At 37.4% G+C, this 12575-nt stretch overlaps 1 protein-coding gene across 1 annotated transcript in view; it reads left to right on the top strand.

Moving 5' to 3' along the window:
- shank2b (SH3 and multiple ankyrin repeat domains 2b) overlaps nucleotides 1-12575 on the top strand; it is a 971122-nt gene that overhangs the window by 861601 nt on the left and 96946 nt on the right. Inside the window, exon 25 of the mRNA XM_028793812.2 lies at nucleotides 2810-2921. Within this exon, the coding sequence (XP_028649645.1) occupies nucleotides 2810-2921 (112 nt within the window). The remainder of the gene's footprint in view (nucleotides 1-2809; nucleotides 2922-12575) is intronic.

Genomic DNA, 12575 nt, shown 5'->3' with positions numbered 1-12575 from the left:
AAGGTCAGCACCTTACCCATATGTTTGCTGTAGTGATTTGCAGCCAGTGTCTCTGGCACAAGACGTCATTGCTTGTGACTGAGCAGTTGATTGTCTTTTTCTGGCTTGTAGCTCTGGTAATGTTTTTTTATAACTTAATACTCAGATAAGTACAATTAAACACAATTATGTTTTTCTCTGTTTTTTAAAGAGATTTTAATTTTTAATGTGATACAATGTTTGATAGGTTGTCACCTTGATGGTGTAGTTAGCACCTCGTTCCCAAAGTCTCTGTCATCTAGGTATGATTCTTGGCCCCATCACTGTGTTCCTGTGTCAGTGTAGGGTTTGTTTTTTTTCTGGTTACTCTGTTTTCTGTCTTCCTGTATTTATGTTAGTTATTAAGTGGTGACTCTTAATTGGATCAGTGTTTGGTTGTATGCATGGGTGAGTCCTGTGATGTAAAGACATCCCGCCTACAGTTGGCTCCTGCCTTGACTTATTTCTGATAGCATAATTTCTGGTTCCCAGCAATCTTTTAACTGAAAAAAGAGCATAAAATGAATAAACTGACAATATTTGGCAAAGAAACCAATGAAACAGTACACCCAATATTATACATAGGTTACAAATCTCCTGTGCAACTGGACTTAACAGACCAAAAAATAATTATGCCAGTAGATATTTACTGTATTTTGGAAACTGTGATTTTAAATTTTATTTAATATTAACAAAGGAACGGTTAACACAAGCTATGAGTTAACTCGCATTTCATTGAGTCTGTCAAGACATGACATACGAGAAAACTCGTATCTCAATATATTGCCACTATTGTATGCATCTTTGCTGCCACACCTCAGTTACCTACTGCAGTGCTGCCATCTAGTGTATAGCCATAGAAATTTTTTTGGTGGCAACACTTGCAGAAAATAGTGTTTGAAATAGGCAGTCCGTAGTTACATCACTCTGAAACTGGTCAAAAGTGCTGATCATTTGAAACAACTAGATTTTTTGCAAGATGAATATCTTGATGATAATGACAGTGACTGAGATAGTGACAATCTATTGGCTGATGTGGAACCTGTAGGCTGCCCTAAAGTCGTTTCTTTGTCACAACCCATCCTACTTGTCGTGACTGTCAGGACAGCCCTCGATGGACATTCAATCTCCCACTCAGTGCAGACGGTCACCAGCTACAAAATGTGTTGTGTAACAATTGTGGACAACACAAAGAAGCGTGTTATATGTGGAGCACATGTGCTTCTAAGCATGCACTCTGCATGGAGCCATGCTTCTAGGACTGTCATTCAAATGTAGACTTTTACATTTTGCTGGTGAGAATAAAGTAATTAACAGTTTATTTACATTTTTGACAGTTTCTGCTGATAATAAAACAGTTGTTTTCTAATAAATTTCTTGATACTTTTTTGACATATTTTAATAGAGTTCATTATTTATCATCATTGTGTAGATCTATACTGCAGCATCCTTGTAATAAATGGTCCAGCATTCAATGTGTTAACGGATCAAGTCTATATTTTTAAGCACTTTAGATCAATCCATTAGTTTCAAAAAGAAGCCTTACTCTGTATAGCAAAATCGAAGTGTGGGTGAACTCTTGCATGTGGTTAGGAATACTTCCTCTTAAAAATCAGAAGTGTGGCCATTTGATGGAAATGGGTACTGCAAATAAACAACTTTATTATACATGCACACCAAATTAGTAATTGTGTTTGGTTTAAAACAACTGCATGTATTATGTGTATGACTGTTCTGTATAAGCAATTGTTGATATAGTTTCTGTAACATGGTACCCTGAGTTGGCTGCATTTCTTTTGTAGTGGGACAAACGATGAGGCAGGGCAAAAGGCAAATGCTTGGAGTGCCAACTGGGCCAAAAACCCATTTAATTCAAACAACAAAAAAAGGAACACTGTAGCAAAAAACATGGTACTCGTAGGCGTTCTTAGCTCAGGACCATTCCCTTGAATCAGTGCTCTCTCAGGGTTGCACTTTTTCTCTTCATCTTTCACTCAAGTGTTCACTGTTGTTGTCAGGCCCGAAATGAGATGCCACCGTCAGAGAGCATCGCCCTTTTACACCTAGCGGAGTGGACTTCCCTGGCCTTGTTGCCCTCGAGAGGAGGTTTCTCAAGGCTGTGAGGGAAAAGGGAGACAAGACTGTTAGTGACACAACCCCCTTTTGTCCCGGGATGGTACTACATACCTTAGGTGACCCTCTGGCACGCATGCGTGACACACTGTATGCTATAAACCTAAGTTGCAGTTTTCTTCATTTATGCTACTTCAAACGACACGGTGTGTAGTGCTTAAATCCATACCCTGTGACGTGCTTTTGCTCTCCCACATATATCTTTAGTATTGTTCCCAGTCCTACATATCCTGTTAGCCATACCAGAGTGAACTTGCTCATTTTCCTCTTATGTTCCTTACTGATTTAAAGATACAATCCTATTAAATTTTAAACTACTACACTTTTTTACAGTTGAACTATATCAGTAACAGGGATTTTGAGAATATGGAAAAAAATATTATTTACTATTATATTTCTATTTGCCTGCAATTAAACTGTTAATTACTCATTTGCTGCTGTTTTTCTGAAGCAGGTAGTGTGGCATTGTTGATAAGCCATTTGGCTTAATAGTTAGAGTAGCCCCTGCTTCTGGCTCTTCGTGTAACCTTGATCTAATAATGTAAAATCCCTTTTCTCTAATTGTAAAATACATACTGTACATGATCGGTTAACCAAAAGCAGATAACTTCACTCAACTTTTACATAAACATTTGCTCATCTTCTCTGTGCTTTGCAGTCACTCTATGATCGACAGGGTATAGCTGTAATGCCTCCGACCGTGCCGGGCAGTCCAAGAAGTCCTTACCTGGGAGTACCACGAGGCACAATGCGACGCCAGAAATCTATAGGTATGTTCTTGTTTTATTGACATTTCTCAGGATCATCATGTTTATTTTAATAATTGTCAGGGAAATGATTAATTGAGTTGAATTGAACTTCATTGCCAGGCAACATTGTCGAAGTAATAAATCTGCTAAGTCAATAAAAGCCGCAGCATCAATACTTATGAATAAATAAAATGTACTGGCACTTCTTATGCATACTTATGAATAAATGAAATGTACAGTTACTTCTTATTCATCAGTGTTTTTAAAGGGACTAACTGTAAGTGTTAATAGTTACAGCATAGTGATTAATATTGTTGTGGGTTATGAAACCATGTTCGATCATTAGGTATCATACAGTTCAATAGAAATCCAGACCATTCTCACATTATTGTACACTTTGCTTTACCAGAAAATAGCTTGCATTGCCATTATTTTTAGCCAAGTTGTGATTCATCATACATAAATTATTCTAAATGTCTTTTGCTGTAAATCGTGCTGTATAAAAAACTGTAATATATGTTGCTTTGGGAATAATTCCTCAAGTAATTTTCTTAGCCATTCATGATGTTTTATTTCTTTTTACATTGCAATTTTCAAGCATCATAACCTACTACTCCATGCATGAATATTTATCTTTCTTATCCTATCTACACAGCAGTAAAAGTTAAATCAAGTATTTATAATCGGTTCTTCAATATCATATTTTCAAAATATACCATTTTTGCTAATACACTCTAATAGACACATTGTGCAAAACAATAACTGAACGTGACTTGCATTTAATTGAAAATGCTTGCTAGCAAATATTCTTTGCAAAAAAAACCTTCTCAACTGAAGACTAAGAGGCAAGAAAATGACAGTTCTCTCCAGTTTACTTATACATTAACCAGCAAGTCTTAACAGCAAGGAAAAGACAGAGCAGAGCAGCAGCTTATGAGAAAGAATAGATGGCTACCCATGTCAGTGTGATCCAGCATCCAGAAATAGCCTGTCATTGATGTAATTGATAGCCCACAGTCTGACAGCAGGTACAGACATTGACTCACTGATGGACAATATAACCAAGACACAGAAAAGGATCAAATGGGGGCAACATGGAAGAGGTGTATTGCCAAATAAAACAAGTTAAGTCTGTACCTGTACATACACAGAATGGATTCACAACTGTGAAAGACATGGGGATACACTTCTGGAAGAAAAGGTGCCTAAATAGAGGGGCCTGGATCTGAGGTTCTGTTCAGTTTTTTTGTATAACACTGAGTGCAGGCTTAAACACTGCAAAGTTCACAGGTCAAATGCAATTATGTTAAAAATTAATTAGTGCATAATGCATACCCATAAAGATATTGTATTGTAGATTTGACCTGGAGCGCCAACATCAAGGAGCTGCTGAAGAAGGCGCAGCACAGGCTGTATTTTCTTAGAATCCTCAGAAAGAACCATCTCCCCAAAAATCTGCTCCCTGCCTTTTATCATCGTTCCATCGAGAGTTTGCTCACATACGAACTGTGTGTGTGGTACGGCAGCTGTAATTCCTCAGAAAGGAAAGCGCTCCACAGGGTCATCAGGACAGCGGAGAGAACAATTGCTTGTACCCTCCCCACTCTGGAACAAATCTACACCTACCGATGCCACAAAAAAGCCATAGACATTTCATAGGATTCATCACAACCCGGTCATTGCCATCAGGCAAGAGATACAGGACAATGAAAACCAGGACAAACCACCTTAAAAACAGCTTTTATCCAAAAGCAATCATGGCCCTGAACTCAGAATAAAACTGCTCCATATCATTCTCCCAATGTGCAATATAGACCAAAAGTCAACCAGTGCAATTTGAATATATAACAAGTGCAATTTGTATATTTTGTAAAGTACTTTTATTACTATTCGGTTTGTTATTATTTTCTCTCTTCTCGTCTTTTTAACTCTTATGCCTCACACTGAGTCGACTGCACCTTCAATTTTGTTGTTCCTTTGTAAAAGTGACAATGACAATAAAGATCTATCTATCTATCTATCTATCTATCTATCTATCTATCTATCTATCTATCTATCTATCTATCTATCTATCTATCTATCTATCTATCTATCTATCTATCTATCTATCGTCGCAGTTTGAGGCCCTTGTCGTCCTCTTGAATCCTCTGACTCGACTCCAGACACCAGGTAAAAGTCCAAATATTACTTTTATTTGAACCATACAGTGCACAAAGCACCCTCCACTCCACAATACTCATAAACTAATCAATAAACAATACAATAATCAATCCTCCACACTCCCAGACACTTCGCCACCCTTCCTCCCAGCTCAGCTCAGTGTACTGGTTTCCCAGAGTCCTTTATATAGTCCCTGACCCGGAAGTGTTTCTCCCTTCTGTCCATGTGATCATGAACACTTCCGGGTCGGGGGAAAAGCTCCTTTCTTCAACCCGGAAGCACGTCGTTTCCTCTTGTCATGTGATCATGACGCACCTCCGGGTTATAGGGCAAGTAAGAGTCCGGCAGCCTCCCCAAAGCGACTCCTGGTGGTCCCCATGGTATCCAGCAGGGCTGTGCATATAAACTACAAAGTCCATGAGGCCCTGCTGGAATTCGGGGAACGTCCACGCTGTTGGGAGAGCTCCACCTGGTGGCCTGGGGGTGATGGCAGGAATATTTAGCCGACCACACACCACACTATCTATCTATCTATATTGATTTGTTTAAGCACAGACTAAAACTAAGCAGTTTCAAACTGATTAACATAAGTAGAACCTAACAATATACAGTGGGTTCAAAAAGTATTCAGACCCCTAAATGTTCTGTATATGTTATTGTATTGTAGATTTAATTTTAAAAAGATAAATTAGCCTTTTTTGACTATCAATCTACACTCAGTAACACATAATGACAAACTGAAACATGCTTTTTTAAGTCTCTGCATGAGAAGAAACACATACACATTATGTATTTAGTTATAAGCATTCATAATACTCAATCAAGTGCATTTGTCCAAGGATAGCTGGAAAGGTTCAGACTGTCATTCAGAATCTGAACAGCCCATGAAAGTCGGTAAGAGAAATACAGGAGCAAAGCTTAATGCTACAAATTGCTGAAGATATCCACAGATTATGTGGAAAATGCTTTTTGCCCCTGCTCACATTGTGCAGCTAACTGCACAATAAAAATGCATCAAGAAGCATTTGCTTGGGTTATGCTTCCAAATAATTAACCAATAAGCATTTTTGTTTGTTCAACTGAAGTCAAATGTAGGCAAATTGCTGCCACATCCACCACCACCAGCTTTTTAAAAGAGCTAGGTTATGGAAAATCAAATACTGCATCAGATTATTAAGAATATCACAAGCTGGAAGAGAGCCTGTTGGATTGCTAGATAACAGGATGGGTATTCAGTATTTTAAGGTTTTTCTGAGAAACAAGAATTCTCTTTTGAACCTTCTTGAGATGTGATTGGATCATCAGGAAAACAATGATATAACAATGACATGCAGACCTTCAGTGTACACTTTGCAACTGAAAACAATTGTTCAAACTTTCTGTGTATTTTAATGTTTACAATTAAATATGTATTTTTATTCATTTTTTTCATTTTTAAAATGTATTTATTTTCTATAGTTGTTTGTCCTACTCTTCATTGCTGTGATGACAGCTTCAGTGGAATGAAGCAGATGTCACAACAACAGTAATTGCTAGTTCCTCCCTGGAGATTTCCAGTGATTCCTAGGTGTTCTAAAAATGTATTCCCTTCACAGTCCTTGGATTATGGATTAGTTTATGGGGTGTGTCCAAGTGGTCTAAGCCCAGGACACAGTACAGTAGAGCATAATCATACAGTATCTCATTCTCATTGGTCACTAAGACCACCTGAGATGGTTACTCTTTATCAGGAGCACTTGTGTCTCTACTTCAGATCCAGTTGGGTTGTCAAGGTCCACATTATGTTGAGAGCAATGATTCTAGCAGCCATATAGAGGAACGTCACTTCAGCCTCTTTCCTAAATTTATTTTTGGCCATCTATTTATATCCTTTCCCAGTACAAATGTAGGGTCACTGGAACATACTGTTATTTAACACTGTTCTGCTCCCAAAGAAATGACTTAATCCATTTATATTGTATTTAAAACTTTATTAGCATATTGTCGTACAATGAGATACAGATTGAGAGAATAAACAAAAACTGATTTATTGTTATGATGTATTTAAAATTAGTAAATGTATGGTGGATGAAATATGTATACTACTTTAACTGGTGACTGTCAACTAGTATCCTACAAAAAAAGCTTATTTTTCTCAAAATTATTTACCTTTAAAATTGCTGAATAAAATGTTTTCCATCTCTTGCCGCTTCATTTTGTTTATTTTTACTGATATTTCAACTTCCATAAGGTATTGGAGTACATCTTCTTTAAGAGTGAGGTTTTAATATTGAAAATGCAGCATTCAAAGTGAATAAAATCTACAGCAACACAGTAAGTAGCTTTAGGGCAAAATGTGGATGTGACTTTGTTTTTATTTTTCAAAGCAGACTCGACTTTCTCCATTTTTTATAATGTTATGAATTGTGATAGAGTTGATATGAAATCCAGATTGTCAATGTGATTTATCAAGTGAATACCTGATTTAAAGTCCTGGAATATTTGTGAGTAATGTGATGCTGCTTCTTGATCCTTCGCATATTTTTTGGTTTATATTTAGAATTTCGTTAGGCAAATTAGTGTATAGTTTTTAATATGAGGAATGAAAAATTAACATAGAAAATACAGTTTTTTTAGAATTAATGAATGAATGAAAATGCAGCGGTGGCTTTGTTAACCTGTCAATGTCCCAAATTTTATATACTGTATATGTTTTACATTCCTATCACATTTTTTTTCTCTTTTGCTAATATTAGATTATGGTGGAACTGATGAAAAAGATAGATGATTGTTTTTGTTTAATATGTTAATTCCTTAAAAAAAATCAGTTTTTGATGTGTTTATAGTTTGAGGCTTTTGCTAAATGAATGAATTATCGTCTGCAGCTAAACCATTCAATTAACTTACCTTAGCCTAAAACTGTGGCTTATGTATCTTTACAATACATTGCACTGAGTTTTATTTGCCAGTTTGTGTCAGCTACAGGAGTTTGTCCTGGTACATTTAGAAACTGATTCACACACAATCATGCCGGTGTGAAAAAATCAAGTGCAGATCTATGAGGCATATACTGTAGACATTACAATGCAGCATATACAAGACACAAGTGCATTTGCATTTTTCAGTACAGTGCAGTTATGCAGGTTCAGTTCAGCTGGGACAGCAGAAATATGAAAAGATCTATAAAATTTATGTAAAAGTCTACATTAAATAACTTCCACTTTCTCTGTTTGTAGTTCACATGTGGTGTGACTATTTTCAACAAAGAACCCAAACATGCTTGCTGCAATGAACCAACTGATACAATTTATTCAAAATATAAGGATACTAGAAGATGGACATTTGCAAATATATATAGATATATATGTATTGAAATATAGAAAAAAAGGACAGTAACAAACAATATAAAACATAAATTTACACCTGCTTAGTTGAACTTTTTATCTCCTGTAGAAAAAGGCACAAGACTTATGAATTCTGATCTTTTGATTCATGTGGTCAAATTGGATCTATATCACTATCTGTGCTATGATAGTACCATTCATTTGCTCACAGCTAGTCTACACTGCTTTACCCCACAAAACACACGGTTTGTTCATGTGTATGTGTGTGAGCTGCTGCTGTGAACTTTCCTACTAGTTTTAAGAAGACAAGTTTATAATAGCTATAAACTTATTCTTTACAATAGGTCTTTCTTTCTAGTTACAGTTATACCAATACAATAAATCATTAGGTGGCTTTATCCCAAATACTAAAATACATTTAATAGCTTTCAGAATCAAAGTAGGTGTACCTATGGTTTGATTCTTGTTAACTTCTGGTCTTGTTAACTTCTCCTTTGCTCCATTACACTTTTCTTTATTTGTTCAGGAGCTGTTCTCCTTCTTCGCCTTGATCACACTTTCTGGTTGCAGATGGTGCTGCAGCATTCTGCACACACTGTGGTCATATTTTGCTAACATAAAGTTTACATTTGTTGGGTAGGCTGTGATCAGTCGCCTTTAGCAAGATGAATGTTTGGCTTTTACCCACAATCTGTCCTACACATGCAACTTGTTATACCTTAGCAAGGCTTGGACCTGTTACATCATTGTCTAGCTCCAATACAGACAAGTCTTCCACTCTTCCAGTCCAGCACCAGGTTACCCTTCGGAGTAAACTGGATTGCTGCAGCCTTTGTTACAGCCACAGCTTAGGCAACTGGTTTATAAAAAAAGATGTTTGGGTGATCATAAGCTCAACTTTGGTTGAAAATTGGTGCAAAGTTTTGTCTATCAGGGTTGCCAGTCTTTGAGTTATAGTTCATTGTGTTTAGAAAGTGAATCACAAAGTTATCTTTGGTTGTCACTTTGTTTGTGATTTATTATCCTTGTCAGATAAGGTCCAAAAACTGAATTCCAAAGAGGCCCAGTGGAGAGAAACCTCACGCTTGACCTAGAGTTAAGAGTGACTGACAGCTGGTTTTTAAGCAAAAGACTTGTGTGGCAAAGGAAAGAAAAATGTGTGATACCAGTCCGTTAATATATACAGTGCATCCGGAAAGTATTCACAGCGCATCACTTTTTCCACATTTTGTTATGTTACAGCCTCATTCCAAAATGGATTAAATTCATTTTTTTCCTGAGAATTCTGCACACAACACCCCATAATGACAACGTGAAAAAAGTTTACTTGAGGTTTTTGCAAATTTATTAAAAATAAAAAAACTGAGAAATCACATGTGCATAAGTATTCACAGCCTTTGCTCAATACTTTGTCAATGCACCTTTGGCAGCAATTACAGCCTCAAGTCTTTTTGAATATGATGCCACAAGCCTGGCACACCTATCCTTGGCCAGTTTCGCCCATTCCTCTTTGTAGCACCTCTCAAGCTCCATCAAGTTGGATGGGAAGCGTCGGTGCACAGCCATTTTAAGATCTCTCCAGAGATGTTCAATCGGATTCAAGTCTGGGCTCTGGCTGGGCCACTCAAGGACATTCACAGAGTTGTCCTGAAGCCATTCCTTTGATATCTTGGCTGTGTGCTTAGGGTCGTTGTCCTGCTGAAAGATGAACCGTTGCCCCAGTCTGAGGTCAAGAGCGCTCTGGAGCAGGTTTTCATCCAGGATGTCTCTGTACATTGCTGCAGTCATGTTTCCCTTTATTCTGACTAGTCTCCCAGTTCCTGCCGCTGAAAAACATCCCCACAGCATGATGCTGCCACCACCATGCTTCACTGTAGGGATGGTATTGGCCTGGTGATGAGCGGTGCCTGGTTTCCTCCAAACGTGACGCCAGGCATTCACACCAAAGAGTTCAATCTTTGTCTCATCAGACCAGAGAATTTTCTTTCTCATGATCTGAGAGTCCTTCAGGTGCCTTTTGGCAAACTCCAGGCGGGCTGCCATGTGCCTTTTACTAAGGAGTGGCTTCCGTCTGGCCACTCTACCATACAGGCCTGATTGGTGGATTGCTGCAGAGATGGTTGTCCTTCTGGAAGGTTCTTCTCTCTCCACAGAGGACCTCTGGAGCTCTGACAGAGTGACCATCGGGTTCTTGGTCACCTCTCTGACTAAGGCCCTTCTCCCCCGATCGCTCAGTTTAGATGGCCGGCCAGCTCTAGGAAGAGTCCTGGTGGTTTCGATCTTCTTCCACTTACGGATGATGGAGGCCACTGTGCTCATTGAGACCTTCAAAGCAGCAGAAATTTTTCTGTAACCTTCCCCAGATTTGTGCCTCGAGACAATCCTGTCTCGGAGGTCTAAAGACAATTCCTTTGACTTCATGCTTGGTTTGTGCTCTGACATGAACTGTCAACCTTATATAGACAGGTGTGTGCCTTTCCAAATCCTGTCCAATCAACTGAAATTACCACAGGTGGACTCCAATTAAGCTGCAGAAACATCTCAAGGATGATCAGGGGAAACAGGATGCACCTGAGCTCAATTTTGAGCTTCATGGCAAAGGCTGTGAATACTTATGTACATGTGCTTTCTCAATTTTTTTATTTTTAATAAATTTACAAAAAACTCAAGTGAACTTTTTCACGTTGTCATTATGGGGTGTTATGTGTAGAATTCTGAAGAAAAAAATTAATTTAATCCATATTGGAATAAGGCTGTAACATAACAAAATGTGGAAAAAGTGATGCAATGTGAACACTTTTCGGATGCACTGTACTATACTATACTCACGCATAAGTCGGATCTTGAAACCCAAAAAATTGATCATAAAATCAGACTCCGTTCAAATTTTTTTTTTTTTTTTTTTTTTACATCTTCTTGCTTTCTCCAATCTCCCATCAGTTTCTCAGACACATCGAATTTTGTTGCAGCAGCGAGTTACCAATTTCTTTCACTACTTCAACAACGTTTAATTTTAAACTAGCTTCATATTTTCTTCTGATCGAATGCTCTATTGTAGATAAGAGATGCTCTTACGACAAAGGTGTATGAGGGTGTGTGATACAAATAACACAAGACAGTGCATACGTTGCTTCAGAATAGTTCAGATATTACCGTGTGGTCACGTAGGCACAATATAGAGAGAGAGAGAGATAGAGTGGTTAGGCGCACTTGTTGATAAAGCGCGTTGCCGCACCCATATACAAAAAAAAAGGCAGTGTGCTCCATGGTTACTCTCTCAGGTGGGCATTAGCATATCATAATTCCTTGTACCAATAGCATGTGTTTTCCGCATATGACTTATACAACCGACATTACTATATAAAATACCAGAATACCTAATCCCAATTGAAAAATTAATTTAATTCAGTTGTCATCCACCCCCCACTGTACTATAAAAAAAGGTTTCTCAATGAATAAAATTCCTTAAATAAATAATGAATTAGAAAAATCAATAATATTAATATCAATAAAATATTAATAAAATCAATCCCATAAAATCTATAAAATTGTCTTTAAAACACTAACCCCCCCTAAAATTTCATAAACCCTAAATCCCCTTTAAAATATATTCCTAAATACATAAATAAATAAATAAATAAATAAATAAATAAATAAATAAATACCCAAATCTATCAATCAATACTCCATAAATAAATAAATAAATCTATCCCAAACTACTAAAAAAGTTATTTTTCATTCAAACCCAATGGGGCCCAGGTATTTAACGCTGTTATCCATTTCCGTTCTGCTTTTAGTCTCCTTGTCTTGTTCCAGTGCGCCTGTTGCTCCAGACCAAACATAACTGGTCTATGTCCATCTATTTTGAAATGTTGAAATAATGCTGTTGCCTTCCTCTGATTGGCGATGAGTCTGAGGTGCTGCACGAATCGGTCCCTTAGTGTGTTTTTAGTTTCCCCTATATAGGTTAGACCACAGGTGGAGCACTGTATCCCATAAATACAATTTTTGAAGTTAAACTGAAAGTTTTGGTGAATGGGTTTATCCACCTTTGCCAGTTTATTATAAATATTCTTTTTTCTGGCAAAGGGGATTTTCCAGGCTGTTTTATTTTTTTGTTTCTTTGATGAGCACTTGGCCTGGACCAGAATGTCTTTAAGATTTTTGTTTTTCCTGTAAGCGGCGATCAGTT

The sequence above is a fragment of the Erpetoichthys calabaricus genome, chromosome 2 (assembly GCF_900747795.2).
Source record: "Erpetoichthys calabaricus chromosome 2, fErpCal1.3, whole genome shotgun sequence".
Taxonomy (NCBI): domain Eukaryota; kingdom Metazoa; phylum Chordata; class Cladistia; order Polypteriformes; family Polypteridae; genus Erpetoichthys; species Erpetoichthys calabaricus.
The sequence above is the reverse complement of the archived record's forward strand: the minus strand, read 5'-3'. Positions and strand labels throughout refer to the sequence as shown.